This window comes from Pipistrellus hanaki, assembly GCF_964339955.1.
Source record: "Pipistrellus hanaki genome assembly, chromosome: 10".
Classification (NCBI taxonomy): Eukaryota; Metazoa; Chordata; class Mammalia; order Chiroptera; family Vespertilionidae; genus Pipistrellus; species Pipistrellus hanaki.
The window spans coordinates 52,226,551-52,243,726 of record NC_140512.1 but is presented as its reverse complement, the minus strand read 5'-3'; the positions used below and the strand labels follow the sequence as shown (position 1 = coordinate 52,243,726).

The 17,176-nt window shown below is 38.3% G+C and overlaps 1 protein-coding gene across 1 annotated transcript in view; it reads left to right on the top strand.

Annotated features, from left to right (window-relative positions):
- EXOC4 (exocyst complex component 4) overlaps nucleotides 1-17,176 on the top strand; it is a 675,663-nt gene that overhangs the window by 168,099 nt on the left and 490,388 nt on the right. Inside the window, exon 8 of the mRNA XM_084896566.1 lies at nucleotides 16,970-17,115. Coding sequence (XP_084752692.1) covers nucleotides 16,970-17,115 — 146 coding nt within the window. The remainder of the gene's footprint in view (nucleotides 1-16,969; nucleotides 17,116-17,176) is intronic.

Below are 17,176 nucleotides of genomic sequence, written 5' to 3'. Positions count from 1 at the left end.
TTATCGTAATTTACATTCACGGGAACATGTAATTGAACACCCTCAGGAGAAGGAACTTCAGATGGAGCTACTTGGAGATTGGGAATGCTAGTTAACAGAAAACTAGATTCTGTATTGTCTAATCTGGCGGTCACCAACTGATGGTCCATGAATCACTGCTGGTTTGTAAGGTCTGAAAGGTTGGCAACCACTGGTAATCAGTGTCTCGTGTGTGAGAAAACTGAGGAGATGTGGATTGAGCTCCATAAGTGGCTCTTAATGGTGCAGATGGTCATCTTGTGCTTGTGGGTAGACCTGCCTCCCCGCTGCTGGAGCAGGTGCCCCCAGCATGCAGCTGGGCATCACAGAGCCCAGGACCAAGGACAGATTGGTGAGTTGGAGAACTGGGTCACTCCACATAGCAGCAGTGAGGTACTTAGGTAGGACCTACTGCATAGGGAGCATTTGTAAATATTTTCTAAACTAATAGAGGAAATTTCAGAAAACAAGCCGGAGAGTCTATGGAGAAGAGATACGAGCCAAGTCAGCAGTTGGAGTCTCTGCTGTGCTGACCTTGAGATAGAATACATTCGATGACGTTTGTTTTCAGCATTGTTTGTCTTAGACAGCAGAGGTTCAAAGGAAGCAACTCCATGAGTTCCCTCAGGGTGTAGGTTGTTCTGTGTAGCTGTGTGCTCCATGCCCAGTACAGTGCCTTCCATTTAGGGCTTGCGGAATGAACAGAAACACCATTGGAAAGTTGATATTTGTGCAGGGCTTGAAAGGTGGTTGGATTTGATTGGCAGAGGGAAATGGGGCAGTGTTCAAATTAGTGGGACTCTGAATAAAGGCCCCCGTGTTGGCTTGATTCTGAGACACACTTGTTTGATTTTGTAGCATGCTAGATAGAGGCCTGTGGTGAGTATTGTGGTGGTATTGATTAATAGGAGGCTGTTTTTGTTTGTTTTTGATATATATCTTGTAAGCCTCACACTGGGGATTGAGCCAACAACCCAGGCATGTGCCCTGACTGGAATCAAACCATCATTAGTTCCTGGTTCATAGGATGACACCTAACCACTGGCCACTCTGGTCAGGATTAAGAGGATGTTTTGAAGACCAATTCTGGGGGGTTTTGTGTTTGTCTTTATGGACCCCTGTCCTGATCACCTTTTTGGGTAAACCCACTTCAGGAGAACAGGGCACTAATGAGGCCAGCCTTACGGAGTTTATCTGCATTCCAACCGTTTACTCAGCTGCACACACACAGTAGACTTAGTGTAATCTTCTTTGGGGAAATACAGAGGAGAATGAGATGCTTTTCCGCTGAGAAATTCTGTTCCCAGACTAATCTCAGCATCCCTGACCCACGGCCTTGCTGCATGCTGATGGTCACGGGCAGCAGAAAGAAGCAGGTGTGGTGGCTCAGTCACCCATCTTCCTCCAGCTTAGGGCTCACCGTGCTGAGTTGGACGACCACTTCACTTTCTCAATCAGATTGCTCAGTGAAGCCTCCTTGATACTTGCTGGACTGAACCAAATGTAAAACTGGAGCTTTATCCTCAGGAGGAGGAAGCCCCTTCTCGTTTCCAGTTGGTATAGCCCAATGGTTGGCAAACTCATTAGTCAACAGAGCCAAATATCAACAGTACAATGATTGAAATTTCTTTTGAGAGCCAAATTTTTTAAACTTAAACTTCGTCCATTGCCACTTCTTCAAAATATTCTCGCCCAGGCCATGGCATTTTGTGGAAGAGCCACACTCAAGGGACCAAAGAGCCGCATGTGGCTCGCTAGCCGCAGTTTGCCGACCACTGGTATAGCCCATTGTCATCCAGCCCTTGAGAGGCAATTGCAGAGGCTGCTAAAAGGACCTCATAAATGTAGTTGAGGCGTTTTCAAAAGGAACCATTTAAAAATTTGTCTCTTGCCCGCTTCCTTTCATTTTTCACCTTAAGTTGGCTAACCATTTTATTGTACTACTTTTTCACCTACAGGTTTCTGTAAAACTCACAAGCTTTGCTCTGCTCTGTAGCTGAGTTGAATCCCAGTAGTACAATTATTGGAAGTGATTTAACAGCAGCGGCGGCTGTAGCTCTGGCAGTAACACAGGAGCCTGTGCTTCTCTTGTAAAGTGCGCTGTAGCTACTTCGCATTGAACGAACGCTGAACTTTCTCAGACTTTTACAAGGAACGAAAGAAAGGTGAATTAGTATCATCAGAGACAAAAGCGGAAAAACGGTAGGGTTGCGGAAGGAGATTTTTCCTCCCGCGTGTGTATATTGAGCTTAAAGAAGAATTATTTACTTTTACTGGCTAGATAATACACTCCAAATACTTTTTGAATCTGAGCTGTGCCGCTATTTTGTGCAGAGCACTCCACAGCCATTCATCTCAGTCATTATTGTGCTCAGCAGTTGTACCGAACGCCTCTTGAGCTGGAGAATCTGAGATTGAGCATTAAAGCCGGGACGAGGACCTGACTCTGGGGTTTGGGATCCGTCGTTTATCCTGTTGCAGAAAACAAACACTCGCCAATTTTGTGAAGTGCACTCCAAAGACACGGTTTTGCTTTTTCGCTGTGATGACACCGTAATTGATCAAATATATTCTTTCAAAGAATTAGAAATTCGCATCGGAGGTGGAGGAGATGTCATGTGCATTTGTCAACATGTCACTCCAGGGACACAGGTGCAGCAGATTTATAGAGGAAGCTCCTCGCGTTCCTCCCGAGCCACATAAATATGAAGCAGACTTGATTGAAGACGTGTGGCTTTCGATTACTCCTCGGATGGAGAGCAATTACAGGCTGTCTGTGGCAGGTTCGCCTGCAGCACAGGCAGGGGCCACGGCGGAGGGACACCTGAGACATTTTGGAGACCTGCAGATGTTGCTGCAGACAGGAATGCTAAGGTGCTGCTTCTCTGGCAGAGTGAATGCTGCACATTTTTACTCAAGTGCATGATTAACTCTGACATTTGAAAATAGAACTTCATGTAAAAATAAGCATGGCGCTTCTGCATTTTTAATTAAGATGTTTAGTTCCTGTCAAGGCTGATAGAGGTTTTTTTTCCCCCCCTGTGAAGGGCAATATATTCTCAACTTCTGAAACTTTAGAAACCTGTACTTAACCTTTAATCGTCATTCCATTTACATGGAAATCTGATTAGCAACTTTTAAAGTTCATGAGCTCCTGGTAAATGAAATTAAGACCTTTTTGGAGTTTCTTATGAAGAGCTGGCATTTAAAGAGGGTGAGGGCCTGGCTACTGTCGTAGGTCTTCTCCATAGTAGGATGCCTCAAGCAATTAGCAGAGAACAAGAGGTACCTGGATTGTACTGTATCGCTCCCGAGTTAACATGGTTGGTATTTAAATAGCATGCTGTCTTTCTCTCTTCTATGACTGGCTTTATGTTAGGAGCTTGTTACTGAGGGGTAGGACCGGGACAGGGATACTAACTAGGCAGAGAGTGGCAGTTTTCATAACTAGGGGACTTTGGCTCAGTTTCCTCTCCCTCTCATGTTCTGAAGTCATGTTTACAAACAGTCCCTCTCACATCCTGCCATGCTGCCTTGTATCACATCTCTCTACTGGACTACATTGTTGTTGTTGTTGTTGTTTTGAGAGTTAAAATGAAAAGCTGTAGAATTTAGAAAGATAAGTGGTTTAGGTATACAACTTCTTTCTAAACTCAGGCGTTTCAGCTGCTCAGACATTGGTCTTGGGTCATGGGGACAGGAAAGAAGAGTTAAATGTGTTGGAACAGGTTAGTTTAGATTGTCAATAATTAACAAATTGTGGTGCGTTGTATGGCAAATGGGACCATACAAAGCCCAAAGAATCCCATTGGACCATATGCTGCCAATCTGGCAGGTTTTTTTTCCTACTTGCTTGTAGACTCAGGCTCTCTGATAGGGGCAGATAGCACATTTCTTAGGTACTTTGCGCAGCACACTGCTTATTAGTATTTAGGGGAATGACAAGAGAAAATAATGACACAAAGTATCAACAAAGACAACTCAGTAGAATCTCCTATATAATAAAAGCCCAATGAATGAATGGTGGAATGACCAGAATGATTGGTTGACCAGTTTCTATGACACACACTGACCACCAGGGGAAGAGGATCAACACAGGAGCTGCCCCCTGGTGGTCAGTGTCACTGACCAGGATGAGTGACACTCTCACAGTGGGCTGATCCCCACAGGCCATGCCCTCCATCAGCGCACGAATCCCTTGCAATCTAGCATTACATATAACAGTACTATGGTATTAAAGAATACTTGAATCTTTACATGTTTCTGTACTGCTTGAAATATTTATGAGCATATATTGCTTTTAAATAAAACATCAAAATAAAACAAAGAGAAGTAAAGTTAAGTAGAAAAACCAATCTAAAATAATTAAATTGGATGACAGAAATATCAAGAAGTAGTGTTCCAGTTTTGGACCCTGGAGTTTCTATATTTACTATAAATGAAGTTAAACCAGCAGTTCAGTTAATTTGGTTAGCCTTTCAAATTATGGTCTAACCTCAAGTGAGTAAATGAATGAAATAATTGAATTGCATGGTTTGAATCAACACACACCATTTTAGTAGAAATAGTGTATAACAATCACAGACCTATTATAGATTTGAGTTTCTTTCTTTATATTTTTGTAACAAAACTGATAAAATAGGATTATTTCTTGTTTAACCAGGCTGTCACAGGTATTCATCAGGTTAATATCTTACTCAAGGGAGATACATATATACATATTCAGTCACCTTGAGACAGAATAAGTTTGCTTATGTTATAGTCAAAATCATGTAGATGTGAAAGTTGACAAAGTCTAAAAAGAGTGATATTAAATTTCTGCCTCAGTTATAAATTATTTCAGTTAAGGCACTTCAATATGAGATGCATTTGTGGTAAAACAGGGAGGTGTTGGACAAAGTACCTTCTTGTCAAGCCATGTTGGAGTTCAAGAGATAAATACAGGAAAAGGTGAATATACAGCAGCATGTGACTAATTGCCAAATCCAGCTAATCACCTGTGGATCTGCAGGAATTTAAAAGGTGACTTTACACAGCTTGGTCAGAGAGGGTTTTGTGTTAGGAGCTTCACTGGTTTTTTAAGAAAGGTGAGGATTTAGGCACGTGGGAAGAATTTTCTGGAGAGGAATGTCATGCATATGTTCCTAACAGCGAGTACCTTAGCATATACATGATTCACACCGAAGAGGGTAAGATGCGATTGGATAGACTGAGACCTGATTCTGAAGAGCCTCCATGGGTTCAGTGAAGAGCTCTCTGTGGATCCTCACAGAAATGAGCCCTTTGTCTTGTGTCCTTTGTATCCCCAGTGCCTCTAAACCCTGTTACCTCCCAGTCTTCCCCGCGTGCCCCACAAATCCTAGTGAGAGTGTACTTACCACAGAACCTGGCACTCAGTAGGTACAAAATAAACGTTATTTGGACCTGAATCTGCATTTGTTATTCCTACTGATTCCATTGTGTATGAATTACGAGCAAAGCGTATTTTTGTGGGCATAGTGTTCACAGATTGCACATAACCGAAATGAAGAAGTCTTTAGTAACTGAACTGCTAATTGAAATCTGGGTTGTAGTCACTTCATTGACTAAACTGTCTTTAGAGAGCAATTTGGGTCTTTTCCAAGATGCATTAACTCTTTCAGGTCATTAGGGTAGCACTTATCTCATTGGAGCAGAAATTTAATAAATGGTATTCCTGCATTGTGAGTAAATTAATGGAGCTCTGAAAGCTTCGACTTTCACCCTGGGTGTTGTGTTCCACTCCGAGGACTCACAGGTGAATGTAGAACAGCAATGAGCAACCGCCCTTCAGAGTGTTTTACTGTCAGTCACGGTAACCTACTAGGGAGTAGCTACTTTGTTCAAGATACTGTGATCGATGTTAACAGATACAAGAAAAAGCATGGCCTGTACCGAGAGGCAGGGGAGAAGGCAAATAACGACAGGTAAAGTCCTCAAGCAATAGACTGTGTGTGGGTTTGAGTGAGAGTGAAGTATCATAGTTAACAGTTAAGATAGATGGTAGGGACCGTGACTTGACCACACAGTGTGATCATTCAAGTTTATTCTTGCCATATTTATATGTGCAAACTACATACATACACATATTTATATGAACAAATATAGATATATGCATGTTTATACATGTAATAGTGAAATATGAGATCGATTAATCAAGTATTTTTTACAATTTTTACATATATGTGCTTTCTTCCCTTTGCTTATGTAACATATTAATTATTAATGTCTGGTGTTGATCTAAAATGAGTATGTTAAAGATGTGAGAACCAGAAAATAATACATGAATTTTGGTGATATGGTCACTGGTTGTCTGATAGTCTCACTTGTGTGTCAGCCTACTGATGGGATGTTCAACTCCAGACTGTAAAGAGGATAAGGAAGGTCTGTCCTATCCAGCAACATTTTTACACATTTATGTATTTTTTGAAGATAAAGACTATTAGTTGTCATCATAGGAGAAAGGTTAAGTGACATAAAAAACTCAGCCTGCATGGCTTGGTAGTTGAGTGTTCATCCATGAACCAGGAAGAAGTTAATGGTTCACTGCCCAGTCAGAGCACATGCCCAGGTTGCAGGTTCAATCCCCAGTGTGGGGCGTGCAGGAGGCAGCTGATCAATAATTCTTTCTTATCATTGATATTTCTATCCCTCTCTCCTTCACCTTTCTCTTCTTCTTGCTGAAATCAATAAAACATATTTTTACAAAAACACCTATTGCAGAAGGAACTTGCAAGAGAAGGAGATAGCGATCACCTCCAAGAGAAGATAAAACTTCCCACTGTAACCCCTGCCTCTGCTTCCTCATGCCTGGGTTTGGCATTGCCTCTGGGCATGAGGACTCTGATCTGTAACATCTGAATGGAGTACATGTTTGTTAAAATTCGTTCAGTTTTACTTAAATTCACTTTCTTGATCTCATTCCCCTATTTATGATGATAGATGAAACAGATCATTACAAGCTTGGAGGCGGGGAGAACAAACTCAGACATGACCAAAATCCTTGGGACGTACTTAGGGAATAGGAAATAATGTAGTTTAGTTAAATGATAGTTATTTGAAAACAACAAATAGGAAGGAAGGCCTCAGAAGGCAACTAACTGGAGCTGTGGAAAGCGCTGAATAATAGGATATAGAGGTTTATTTTGCTGGCAAGGAGAAAGCCATTGAAGGTTTTGTGCAGAAGAATGATGACATTGAACTCTGTGTTAGTGAGTTTGATCTGGTAACTGGTTTATCAGGAGGAGTGCAGTGTGGCCAGCTGAGGTGAAAAGCAGACACTTGGGCAGGCAGTTGCAGTAAAACCCTGGAGTTTTGGGAGATTTGGGAATCATGTGAAATGTTCTGATAACTAAAATGGAAGAGAACAAGAGCAAGAAATACTATATGTAATACTGTAAACAAAAATTTTAAAAAATATTCAAATTGTTGGGAAGGAAAATATGGCAATTAAACTCACTGATGTGGAAGAAAGCCTTACAGAGGTTAGAGAATGAGTACTAGCCTGGATTTAGTGATTGATGCCTTTATTATAGAGAGGGGGAGAGAGAGAAGAGGAATGACAGCAGTGAGGAGATGATAAGATATATCAATAATTTCATTTATTTACCTAATAAAACTTATAAAATACTTAGTATGTTCCAAGTGATGTTCCAAGTGATTTACAGCACTAGCTCATTTGATCCCGACAATATGGGATAGGTATTACTATTATTCCTGTTTTAAAGATGTGGAAACCAAGGTTCTAAGGCACAAAGAAGTAATGTATTAGTTCCTTGGCTTCTGGGATACATTAAACAAACACACCAACAGAGCCGCATCCACATAGATAATAATGTCCTGTTTTGTGGTAAGCATTTCCTATGTGTCATTTATTTTAATTTTCACAGTGATTTTATGCAATAGATGAGGGAAGTAAGGCTTAATGAGATTAGGTAACTTGCCAAGGTCACACAGTTTATAAGTGGTAGAACCAATTCCTCCCACAGACTTTTCTGCATGTCAGTATTGCCCTCTCATTTTTTAGTTCTGAAGTGGGCATATATATCTTTATTTTAAAGTAATTCTCCAAGTGATTTTTATGTGTAGACCAATCTTTCTAGAATTTTAGCACAAACAAAAGGCAGTTATATATAGGGAGGGGCAACAGCAGGCTTACAGTTGTTTGGGGCAAAAGTAGGTTTACGGTTGTTTGTATGGAAAGTAATATAATTAATAAATAATGCAAGAATAAACTCTGCTCCACACACTCACAACTGTAAACCTACTTTTTCCCCATCCTGTATTTGTTGGGAAGAGATAAAATATTGCGGTCAGAAAGAAGTCATAGTGGGAGACTTTAGAGATGGAGTATTTCCAAAGGAGGAAGAATGTGAAAGTATCATAGAGGATTATAAATAACTATTATGAACAAATTTTATGCCAACCAATTAGATAGCATAGATGAAACGGACAAATTCCTAGAAAAACACCAACTACCAAACCTAATTCAAGATATAGAAAATCTGAATTTTCCTATAAGCAATAAGTAATGCAAAAAAATTTCCTACACATATGTCACCCATACAAATGTCTATTAAACATTATGGAAGAAATAATATCAATGCTTTGCAGACTTTCATAAATTAGAGATGAGGATATACTTTCCATTCTCTGAGGCCAGTGTTACCTTGATAAAAAAAAAATGAGCTAGCACAGGAAACAATAAAGGTGGAATAATCTTGAATACAATATTATAAAATTGAATTCATCAACATATAAACTGTATTATGTATTATTGTTAAGTGGGATTTGTAAAAACAATCAGTTAACATACTAAACATATTAATAGAATAAAGGACCAGACTCAATCATCTCAATACACGGGAAAGCACTGGACACCCATTGATGATTAAAGAACAAACACAAAAGCCTTCAGCAAACTAGTACTGGAAAGGAACTTTCTCTATGAAAAGACTGTGAAAAACCTGCAGCTAACATTATAAGGGGACTTTTTGAAGTGTTAAAATAATTGTGGTGATGGTTACCCAACTGTATATATTGACTTAAAAATTGTCAAACTGTACACTACACAAGGTGCATCTTATGCTATGTAAATTATACCTCAACACAGCTATGGGAGGGGTTTGGGATGGGAATTGGGGGGATGAGGACAATTATGTGATACCATAATCAATAAAGTTAAAAAAATATTATGGGATAAAATCAAATTACAAATACTCAAATATCCTTTAGAGGCCATGCAGACATACAGTTAACCATGCTAATGGAAGTTAATTAAGGTATAAATCATGGAAAACTCATCAACATTATTCCCTTTTTCATAATTGTGTATTTGAGGGCACACATGAATATGAGCATTGTGTGCTTCACAAGAGTATACTTCAAACTAAATGTATTATTGTTTCTCTCAAACCGTTTTCCTGCAACCTGATTATTGCTCCTTTAATCACAATTTTTTAATCTTTCAAATGTGCCATCGTGTGTGTGTGTGTGTGTGTGTGTAAACTTTAAAAAATTTTGGGGAGGGTGAGAGTAAGGGGGAGAGAACAACCAAAGGACTTGTATACATGCATATAAGCCTAAACAATGGACATAGAAGGTGAGGGCATGAATAGGGGTGTGGGGGACAATGGGGTAGTAAGGACACATATGTAATACCTTAATCAATAAAGAAAAATAAACCAAAAAACCCCCAACAATAATAAATCAAAAACAAAGCAAAAATAAAATAAAACATTTATTAGGATGACATCGGTTAATAAACTTATATAGATTTTAGGTGTACAATTCTATAATCAATGTGCGATCTTTTAGCCACTTTTTATTTTTTCTCCTATTTCCTTCATAGAATAATTGGTTAATTTTTAAAAATATTTTTTTCTCTGCATTGACTCTCAAATGTGTCCTGTAATGTACAATCTTATTAACACTACTTTAGTTTAAAATATTTTTTTCTTGAACTGTCTTGGTAAGATTTTCTCTTCTTGTCCCTCTCCCTTTATAATATTTCCTTAATCATTTATTTTATAAAAAGTCCCATTGCCTTCTGATCTATTATTTTATAATGGTGTCATCCCTTGGCCTGGCCTATGCCCTCTCATAATCCAGGACCCCTCTGGGGATGTCAGAGTCAGTTTTGGCCTGATCCTCACAGGCCAGGCCAAGGGACCCCACCGGTGCATGAATTCATACACTGGACTTCTAGTATGCATATAAGATCTTTGATTAATCTCTTCCTGCCTTTCCCCTCCCCCCTTCTCTCTGAGATTCATCAGTCTGTTCCATGTTTCCATGCCTGTGCAATGTGCATCTGCTCCCTGGTGGTCAGTGCATGTCATAGTTACCAGCTGAATGGTTGAATGGTCTCTTAGGCATATATGTATATATAGATACTGGCAGATAAATAATGTTCTTTATTTAAAGAATATTTACCAACATTTGACTTACTATTCACAACCTGTTGTTGCCTTGTCATTTTGTGTTTTACTTTATCACTTGAGCCTGGTGTTGAAGGGCCTGATGCATTTTTCCATTTTTTGCCTTCCCTTGCTTACCTCTCAGGCTTCATTGTTACGTCCCCTGAGCTATTTGCTGTTCGCTAGAGATACCCTGAATTTCCCTAGCACTACTTATTTGTTCTGTTCCTTCTGTCTTTTTCTCCTTGGTCGTTTGCATCTTTTAAGATTATATGTATGTCCTATGGTGTCATTATCTTGTACCATGTTTTTTGTTCTATTCGAAGCAATCTTGCCCTTTAGCAGATGCTCACAGCAGTTTCTTTGAGCTGATGCTTACTTCCTTTTCTGCACTGGAGTCATTCATGGGTGTCTTCACTACTAGATAAGCCCTTAGGGGGAGGGATGAACTGTATGATTTGGCTTTTAATTCACTTAGTTTTTAAAAATTTACATATAGTAAAATTCACCTTTTTTATATTAGGGAAGGGTTTTTCTGAGTCTTGCTTGTATATCTATCACAATACCTTGCATACTTTATGCATTGCTTAAATATATGTTAAATTTGGAATAAGTGAAAGCTTTCTTTTGAAAGCTATAAAAACTGTGTTTTCTCTTAAAAAACTCTGCTGTGGAGGTAGTGGGGCATTGTTGGTAAGTGATTAGATACAGGACCAGAAAGTACATGTACTCTTGGAATTTGGGGTTTGTATTACTTAGAACACTAGAGTGAGGACTATTCACAAGACTACCCTGTTAGTGGTTTTAAGTATACAATTGCCATTGATAATGAGTGAAATTAAGCAGGCAGCCATTCTATTTTCAAAATTATTGTTTATTTTTCTTCTGTGGAATATTTTAGTCCTTATTCAATGGGGAAATGAGACTGCTACATTCAAAAAATAACTTTCTGTGTTTCCCCCACTCCTTTTGTCATTAATATTTCATTCACTAGCAAGTCTGGGGGGAGGGAAATCCAATAGTTTTTAATAATTTAAAAATATTTTTATATTGTCTCAGTCTCTATTGTAATGTTTTCTGGAATCAGGGTGGTAGATTAAAGGCTTTATTTCACTGATTTTGCTTCTTATTTTTGTCTTGACTTCTCTTCTCAAACTCTGGACATCCTGGGATCCCTGTCCCTATGCCTTGTCTCCTCTGTCCAATGATATGGTGGTTTCTGCTTGGGTCCCACCCTGCTCCAGGGAGATGGGAGTGCTGTCGGGAAAAGCCAGGGGAACTTGCCTGGGCGCTGCCTTTCTAGGACCAAAGCCACTCGTTTCTGTTTAATTTGATTCATCTCTAGACACATCACATTTTAACTATTTTTTTACATGTTCCTTCAGCTTTTAAACTTATTATGAGTATGAAGGTTAGCTCACTGGAAGCTACTTTGCTGTGCCTGGAACAGAACTCCTAGGCATCTGCATTTTAATGAGCAAATTAATAAAAATGATAGTATTTCATTCAATTTAATTCAAGACATTTTGCCCAAAACATTGAGTTTTATTTCATATTGGGAGCTCAAGGTGATTTTTTTCACTGTATTGCTCCAAACATAAAAAGAAATCTAATTTTCAGATTCATCAAGGGGGATGAATGCAGGGTAGCTTTGCTGTGAATCATTGAACATTTGAAGTAGTTCAGGAGAATTGGTATCCACTGCTGTTATCATGAGATAGCAGTGTTCTGTAAAAACAGTGTATGTGATATACATGTCACTAGATGCATATTGGTTTTTATTCACTTATCCATAGTTACCTTAATGAAGAAACAAGAACCTACTCAAGTTATCCTACTGAAAATGACAGTGTATTAAAGGCTCTGAGGCTATATTGTGGAACCAAAGGGCAGAGAATCTAAGACCTTATCAGCAACTGCATTTGAGACACGTAAAGAAAGCTCTGAAAAACAGATTGCAACCTTTAAGTCTCTCTCCTGTACATCTCCTGTTTCTCTCTCTCTTTTGTCATCTATTGATAATTCATTATTTATTCTCTCTGTGCAGACTGGCTTTCTTTGATTTTCCATCCATATAGAAAGGTAGTTGCCCCAAAGAATTTATATCTCCTCGCCTACATTGACCAGCAGAAACTATGTCCTCTTAATAGGGGCCTGGGAAAGTGAATCTGATTGGCTATTGAGGGTTGGTGGACCCCCTGGTGGAATAGGGTCTTGCCAAGAGCCAGGGTAAAAGTATGGCTACTAGAGTCCACTGTGTGGTTGGGGACCAGTTCTCAGACAATGAGAGGATTTTGTAAGCTGGGAAGTTACTATAAGGAATCAATCACATTAAATACCTAGAAGGATCAGGGTGTTTCATTGAGTAGCTACCTGGATAAACAGAGATGCTGAGGACAGGCAATGTGTTCATTTTAAACCTATAATATCCATATTTAGTTTTAGAAGACTGTGTGTGTATAACCATAAGCACCCACAGGCAATGTGTTCAAGAGAATTAAATGGTAAATGACAAATTTATTCAGAGTGATGCTAGCAATTTATATCAAGTTATAAATCTCAAAATCTTGGCCCTGCTTTATACATCTTTGTATTTTAGATTAGCAACTACTAATTAAATATTATAGTGGAGGAGATGCCGACCACCCAAATTTGTATGTTTTTAAGAATTATATATTTTTTTGCTTCAACCACAGAACTATCTAACATATCAGGTACTCAAAAAAATATATAGTGAATCATGATCTCACTGGGATATATAGAATTTCAGATACTTTCCAACAATGTTTTCACAACTTCTATCTTTGGTTTGACAAATTAATGCCTTTTAAGTTAAACTTAAAAACACCCATAAACTTTGACTTTTCTTTTTTGAACTCTTGATCAATAAGAAACAGCAATTTTTTGTCCTTAAAAAGAGAAAATAAATGAGTGTCTGAGATATGAGGGAATTCAGAGCCAGCAAGAACACAGGATTATTTTCTGTGGATTTCTGTGGGCCGGACATATTTGATATTATATGTAATGCCCTTTGCCCCAGAATTCCAGCTTTAGTGATTTTCCCCAGGCACTCACAGGTGAGTGCTTAGGATATTCAAGTATAATTTAGCAGATGCAGTACAATACATTATCCACAATTATGTAGAATCACCAAGAAATTATGTGGTTATAGTTTATATTTATATGGTTATAGTAGACGATTTAGCCAATTCAGTCAGATTTAAAGCATCTTAGGATTTAAATTTTTTTATTTGTTCTTTGAGACATTTAAAAATGCATTTTTACCAATTTGGGTGTGGAAATCACACTTTACCTGTTTTAAAGCAGTATTTTCTGGCTGGTGATGAATGGTGTTGCAAAAAAGGTACAAAATACATCAAGAAAATAAACACTGCAAAGCCTATGAATAAAGCTATACCTTTCTTTCCCTCTTTTATTTTACTTCTATTATAGTTCTTTATATATATATATATATATATATATATATATATATATATATATATATATATATATATATATTTGATTTCAGAAAGGAAGGGAGAGGGAGAGATATAGAAACATCCATGATAAAAGAGAGCCATAGATTGGCTGCCTCCTGCACGCTCCTCCACTGGGGATTGAGTCTGAAACTGGGGCATGTGCCCTGATCGGGAATCAAACTTGTGACCTCCTGGTTCAAAGGGCAATGCTCAACCACTGAGCCATGCTGGCCAGATTCTATTATAGGTTTTATGCTAAAAAATCAATTATAGAGCTCATTCTGTTTTGGAGAGATTATCTCTAATATGCATATCATAATATACACTGAGTGGACAGATTATTATGATCTCTGAACCCATAGTGATCTGGCCACTCAGTGTATATATCAAGGCTTCCTGTCACATACTTTTTAAAAATCAGTGAGTCACTTTTTCTTTTTGGTTTTCTGGCATGTTGCATGGCTCTATGGTGGGAGTAAAAAAATACAATGCTTTTAAGGATTATAGCATTTACCTTTAAGGTGGTCAGGCATTTTTCATGAAAAATGTTAGGCAGTTTTTGATAAATACCTACTGAATAATGTGTAAAATTGGTAGTTTAAGAGTTCAGAAAAGGGGACCACTGGCCTAGAGTAGCCTGGGAAGGACTCGTTGAAGAGAAACAGTGGAATTGTTTTTGGAGGATTTGTTAGCCTTTATTTAGGAGAGAGGCTAACCTAGGTTAGGTGTTCTGGAATGGAAGGCCCAGGAATATTCAGGGAAGAGTAAAGTGGGTGATTTTTTTTCTTTTTGTTTTCGTTAATCCTTACCTGAGGATATTTTTTCCGTTGATTTTTAGAGAGAGTGGAAGGGAGCCAGAGAGGCAGAGGGAGAGAAACATCACTATGAGAGAAACACCTCAATTGGTTGCCTCCATGCCTTGATGGGGTTGGGGATCAAGCCTGCAGCCAAGGTACATGCCCTTGACCAAATTGAACTCATGACCCTTCAATCTCTGTAGACTAACCTTCTATCCACTGAGCCAAAGGGACTAGAGCTAAAGTGGGTGATTTTGACTAGTGTTGGGTTCACTGTAAGGAGAATAAGATACTATTGGAAATACATATTGAGATCAGATATTTGTACATTGTGAGATGAGTAGCCTTATGGTAATAACAAGTGTTTGATAGTGTCTGGAAAAGACTGGAAAAGTAAGAGATGAGAGGCAGAAATTTAAATTGAAAAAACTGAGTTGGTTGCTATCAGAATGAACAAGAAAGATAAAAATAATAGTCCATAAAGAATGATTAATGGACTTGGGGACTAACTCCCTTATGGACACAAAGGATAAAGGAATATCAAAAGATGGTTCTGAGGTTTTAAATCTGGAGAGCACTGAGAATAAAAAACTACAAGCAAACAAAAAAGAAGGAATTATTGATTTTTTTGGGAGAATGATTTAGGTTTCAGAATTTAGGTTGATTTTATCAGTAAGTATGTGACTATGTCAGTGAAATATATGATTCCAAATCATATACTGGCGCTTATGAGAGAAATCAGAAGTAAACTACCTCAGGGTAAAAGAAATAAATATTTGTGAAGGCTATTTCTGAAGTTGGAACTTAAATACAAAAGGGAAACAAGATTATAGGTAGGCCATGGGGACCAAGCAAGATTTTTGTTGAGGAGGTAGAAGTAGTACATATTTATAGATAGGGAAAAGCCAGTGGCTAGAAGTAGACTAACAGTGTTGAGAAGTAATAAACAGGGGAATTTGTTGATGTGGATAAAAAGAGCAGTGATCTTAAAATATTAGGGTTTTAAGGATGCTGGTCCTAGATTCTGGTTAGTAAGTATTTTATTGCACGAGGCCAGTCATTGAATTCTAGGACTAGTAAGTACCTCAGAAAAATTACTTGATCAGTGTATTTCATACTTTGATAGAAACATCCCTCTGTCATATTTGGTGTTAAAACCAGTGCATTTGTAGGTGTCTTCCTATGTTATATCAATTTGATTTTCTCTTCTGGTTTACTAGCCCTCTTTTGATCACAGATTCCTGCAGACTTTATTGGTATCAGTGTCAAATCTACAAATTGAGTCCCTCAGTTGAGTTACTAATGTAGAGACCCAATTCAGTAGTCTCCCTGACTACTGGGCAGTTTGAGTGATGTATTAACAGAGATGGTATTTGTCATTATATTACTTTATCATCATGTTGAGCAATATTTCAGTGGCCTTGTAAATAAAAAAAAATAAAAAAAATAAAAAAACATTGACCAATCTGTTAACATGCTTTATACTTTCCCAGTATAAATTTTTATTTTGCAGAATATGAAATAAAGCCCATCTACTGCCACTTACAGCCATTTTTATTGACAGTTTTTATGCTTTTAGTGAGAATAACTTGTCATGGGGCAGAGAGTACAGGCTCTGGAGTCAACTAGGCCAGTGTGCTATACTTACAAGACTTAGTCTTGTTTCAGTGTTACTTCAGACTATTTCTCAGAGTAGTTTAAGGTTCACAGCAAAATTGAGGGGAGTGTACAGACATTTCACAATAACCTTATCCCTCCTATGCATGTAGGTTAGTTTCTAAATACCACTGCTTCTCAGTTTCTTCCTCTCTAAAATGCCGGTAGTAACTCCTCTACCTCATAGGTTTTTGGGTGGAGGAGGATCCTGTTTTTAAAGTGTCTGATACTTAATAAGTACTCAGTAGTGGGTATGTTCTCATTTTAGTGACATAATATCTTTAAAGCTTACTTGGGGCAGCATTATGTTTATGGAGTACTTTCTAAATGTTTTTTTTTTTTATGATAATGCTTGCTATGGTCCTCAGACTTTGAATGAATGAATGAATGAATGAATGTAAACATGCCTGCAGGAATAAATAGTTACACAGCAGCCCGGAGTCTGTGAAAAGTTTCTAGTTCTGTCTTGGGTAGAATTGCTTGCCTATATGTCTATAAGACTTGGGTATCTTAAGGATTTAAAATTGCTTTTTCTGATAGCACCTCTAAATGAGTATATTACGTTGCTTATCTGATCCTACAGATGCTGTTGACTGAGTACTTGGACATGAAAAATACTCGTACGGCCTCTGAACCATCAGCGCAATTGAGTTACGCCAGCACTGGACGAGAGTTCGCAGCCTTTTTTGCCAAGAAGAAACCTCAAAGGCCGAAAAATTCTCTTTTTAAGTAAGTATCTCCCTGTTGGTCATACAACAGGTGTTAGGAAATGCTAGATCCAGGCAGGACT